General features: G+C 38.6%; 1 protein-coding gene across 2 annotated transcripts in view; it reads right to left on the reverse strand.

Annotated features, from left to right (window-relative positions):
* Positions 1-64: 64 nt before the first annotated feature.
* Positions 65-4,190, reverse strand: part of LOC109912138 (uncharacterized aarF domain-containing protein kinase 2) — a 14,791-nt gene continuing 10,665 nt past the window's right edge. For both annotated transcript variants that reach the window (XM_048593565.1, XM_048593564.1), the window contains 2 exons: positions 2,892-2,987; positions 65-477 (listed from right to left, as the gene is read on the reverse strand). In XM_048593565.1, the coding sequence (XP_048449522.1) occupies positions 94-477; positions 2,892-2,987 (480 nt within the window). In that variant the 3' untranslated portion in view covers positions 65-93. The remainder of the gene's footprint in view (positions 478-2,891; positions 2,988-4,190) is intronic.

Below are 4,190 nucleotides of genomic sequence, written 5' to 3' on the forward strand. Positions count from 1 at the left end.
AGAAATAAACTGAAAATTCCACGTTAAAGTGGATCAAAGTAATACATTATTTGTTGTATGTTAAAAAAAATTATGATTCCAAACTTGAAATTCTCAAGTTAGATTAAAAAGTGAAGTAAACACACGACAGGAGCCGAGTGACCTACATTTTGCAGCACATCCCTTGTCTGGTTTTTTGGAGATAGAATGGCACATGTAAAGGAAGAAGAATTCACATGCTCTCACCTGTCCTTCAACTAAAGCAGTGAAGACAGCCTTGAAATTATGCAAGTCAGATGGGTGGAGTTCAGTAACAATGCCAGTATCTAGAAGAATAAGCTTTAATGGGCATTGGGAATGATGCACATTAACAATTAGTGTATCACATAAGTCTACAATCGTTGTCTTGTCATCGTTTTGTAGATGGAACTGATCAGCCCCCTGGATGAAAATATTTCTAGACTGAAGGTCTCCATGAATAAAGTTATCCACAAACACCTATGGGGAAAAATAATATTTCAACAGGGAGCAATGTCATGATAACACAGAAAACTAAAAGTCTTTCTCATAATCATTAATTTGCTGTACTTGAAAAAGACTCCTATCGGAGTCGAGACAATGTTCCTTCTATCAGTCGGCTCTCACCTTCATTGAAACTGTGTTTGTTTATGCCCCACACTGGGGGAGCATTTCTCGCAAATGTGCAGATGCAGTGTCAGTGCCGGTCATTGTTTAAAGTGAGAGATGCTTCTAAGTACTTTCTGTCACTTTGAAAGTCTTATAATTGTCTTCTTAATAACAAAATCAATTAATGGAAAAAATGCATCCACGTTGACAGCAACCCTTTTAATGTCTAGTCAAATAGTTATCCAAGTAGTCAATATAAGATGTCTAGTAATGACAACAAGATATTCTTTCCTCAGCAACCAATTACTGTCCTTAACTACAGAGTTTTGACATTGGTAACACTCAATAAAATAAAGTTTTTTTTAAAAGAAATCACTGATTGCAGGGCTTGAAACAATGATCCTCGCATTAAGAGACTGATAATCTACCATCTGAGCTAGCCATTTTGTGCAGGAACTAAGCTGCAGTGTTAAACTGTTCTTTTTGCATCAATAAACTGGCTTCAGAGCGAAGTGACAGGCATCCACCAAACCGCATGCACCAGAGGTTTCAGTGAGGGCTGAGTGCAAACACACAACTGTTCTTGATGTCTTTACAGTCCACAGGACCACTTAGAGTAAGTTATTGCACTGTACTCCTCTAAAGACCCTAGATCATGTCCTCCTCTAGTTTCTGATCTCTCACTGATTCTAACAGTTTTCGTTTATGATCACATAGCGACTTCTCTCTGAGCCTTACCTGGTTCACTCTGTTCATTACTTCTTTTCCCTGTTACTCTGCATCAATGTTTCCTGTGCTTTTCCTAATTTCATACATTTTCTTAGCCTATCTTGCTCAAACAGATTCTTCCCCTCCACCAATCCTTAGGTTTGCCCATCTCCTCATTCATCCACATCCTTTATCACCCCATTCCCCTACTTATGTTTATCATTCTCCTGCTTCTCTTCTCCAATTCTACTTTCACTGAATCCCTCCTATTAATCATATCCTCTCCTCTTCTTCCTTTCATATCCCCTTTTATTCACTCCCTTTTCACCTAACTCTCCAGTAATAACCCATTCGATAAGTCTGTGAGTGGCCTTGAATTCCTACATCCACTGCCCCAGGAGATTGTCCACTTTTAACATAACAAATAGTCATTGTTATTCTTGAAACACCATAAGTAAGCAACTTTGTATAATATCCTATGGCTCACCATAAGAGACATTCTAATAATGTATCAAACTGCTAAGTCTGTTTAATTTGTGTTTTTTAATCACTAGTGTGGTGGTGATAACGTGGTGGTGATAACGTGGTGGCACTGTTCTTACTTCTTCCAGCTGACTGTGCTATGACCTTTGATAAATAAGATTACAAGGGTAGATGAATCATTGAAGCAGGAGGGAAGGGAGGAATCGGTACAGAGCAAGGTAGGCAAAAAGAGAATATGGGCTAAGGGAAAGTATGGGAAGCAATGATGGGAGAGATGGAACAATAGATGAAGGAAATAATATGTTACTTTGCTTCCACTGCAACCTCAGCCTGTTACAAGTTTAAAGAAGTGTTCGGTTTGCTCCAACTAATTGTGAGCAATAAAAAAGATACAAAAATTTTATATAAAGCACACAAACACATGTATTAATAAAAAGATATTGCACTCTCTCCAACATGTGAAGCATTGAATCAAACAGACCAAAAGATATTCCAGTTTAACTTCAGCCTGTTCTGGTGAAAATGCTTCAATTGGTCTTATGGTTCCTGAACCAGGGAAAAAAGGAAAATTAATTGAGGTGATTCTTATGAGAAAACACTTGTGTGTGAATGGACAAGTGCTGGTTTTGTGATGCTACAGTTAAAAAAGCTGGCAACACTCAAAACAAAGAGCTGGAGATCTGAAACAAAGATAGAAATTGCTGGAGAAACTCAGCAGATCTGGCAGCATCTGTGGAGAGAAAAAAGTTATTTTTTGAGTTCAGTGACTCTTCATTAGAAGTGTGGTGACACTCAATGCCCAGTCTCATATACAAAAAATAGGGAAAGTACCTCACTCAGTATGAGTCAGCAATTTTAAGTCAGAGTAAAGTTTTGCCCCTGTAAGATGCTTAATGGGTTATTACTAATTGAGGCATGGATGCAGCCCTCTGTATAACTCTGTCTTCATACACTTTATTGAAATTGTCTGGCTCAATCAACAAGTATTTCTCATATTCTCCCTTTACATATTGTTGAACATCATATTAAATGTTTTATGGACCCTTTCCTTCTTGTATCATCTTCAGAGCCTATGACCATTTGCCCAGAGTTACCATCTTCAGCAGCATCTCCACCCCAACTCTTGCCAACCTCTGTTTCAGTACATTAGGTACGTCCTTTGCCAAGCACACCGAGATGGGTTCACTCTCCTAAACACAAAGAACAAAGAAAAATTAGAGTTTCACTATCCCTTATGATTGCATACAGCAGCATTTAATTCAATGAGTGTTCTGAGTTTCCTGTCCATTCTCTAAAATATCAGTTTATAGGTCAAACAGTATGAGATATTGAGCCAATGCTATTACTACTACACAAAGCTTATGCATTCCCAGGGTAAATAAATGGTGTGAAATACAAAATAAGATGCTGTAGTAACCATGCTATGAGGCAACATATAAATATACAGCACACATCTGTTTTATACCGCAGAACTTAGAGGAGAAATACTCCCACAAATTTATAGTACAGCTACTTATACATTGGACAATGCACAAGATGACAAGACAGTAAGAACTAGAAAATGTTACTGACCTCATCTGGTTTATCCTTTTATTTAGGGGAGGCATTGCCCGTCTTTGTCTTCTGGGCAGCAACAGCTCCCTTTTTCCCAAAGGGGAACTGCTGCCCCAGAATCATTTTCCAACTACACATGAAAAGCCAACAGGCTTGCAATACTCAAAATGATACTTTAAACTTATTTTTAAAAAGGAATCAAAACATATTGGTATAAATCTTAATCTTTACTGCACAGATGGCCATCTGAGAATACCCCCACCCTAACATTCATTACAAGCACCTTGAAACTTAATTTGACTGAAACCAATGAAATGATAATCATGGTGAGGTGGGATCAAGAAGTGTTCTATAACAACAAGCTTTCCTCTCCTCCAGGTTACCATCCACACAGTAAAGATGGTGAAAGCTTACCATACACCACACTTCCAGAACGATACTGTGTGTTCGATGAGTTTTTTGATAGTTCCTTCACCGATTCTAAATACTACCTCACACTCCTTCTACTGCCTCAGGTGCATTCCATTTATGCATTTGACAGTATTTATCTTAATTTCTCCAGTTTCTTATATGCCTGTGTGTCCATGAACACAAATACATCCACCTTCATATCACTTAGTTGTCTAGAAATAATAGGAACATGGTCCATTCTAAATGCTTCAGAGATAGTAGGAACTGCAGATGCTGGAGAATCTGAGATAACAAGGTGTAGAGCTGGATGAACAAGCAGGCCAAGCAGCATCAGAGGAGCAGGAAAGCTGACGTTCCGACCTCTGAAGAAGGGTCTAAGCCCGAAACGTCAGCTTTCCTGCTCCTCTGATGCTGCTTGGCCTGCTGTG

This window comes from Rhincodon typus, unplaced genomic scaffold, assembly GCF_021869965.1.
Source record: "Rhincodon typus isolate 14 unplaced genomic scaffold, sRhiTyp1.1 hic_rhity00003140, whole genome shotgun sequence".
NCBI lineage: Eukaryota > Metazoa > Chordata > Chondrichthyes > Orectolobiformes > Rhincodontidae > Rhincodon > Rhincodon typus.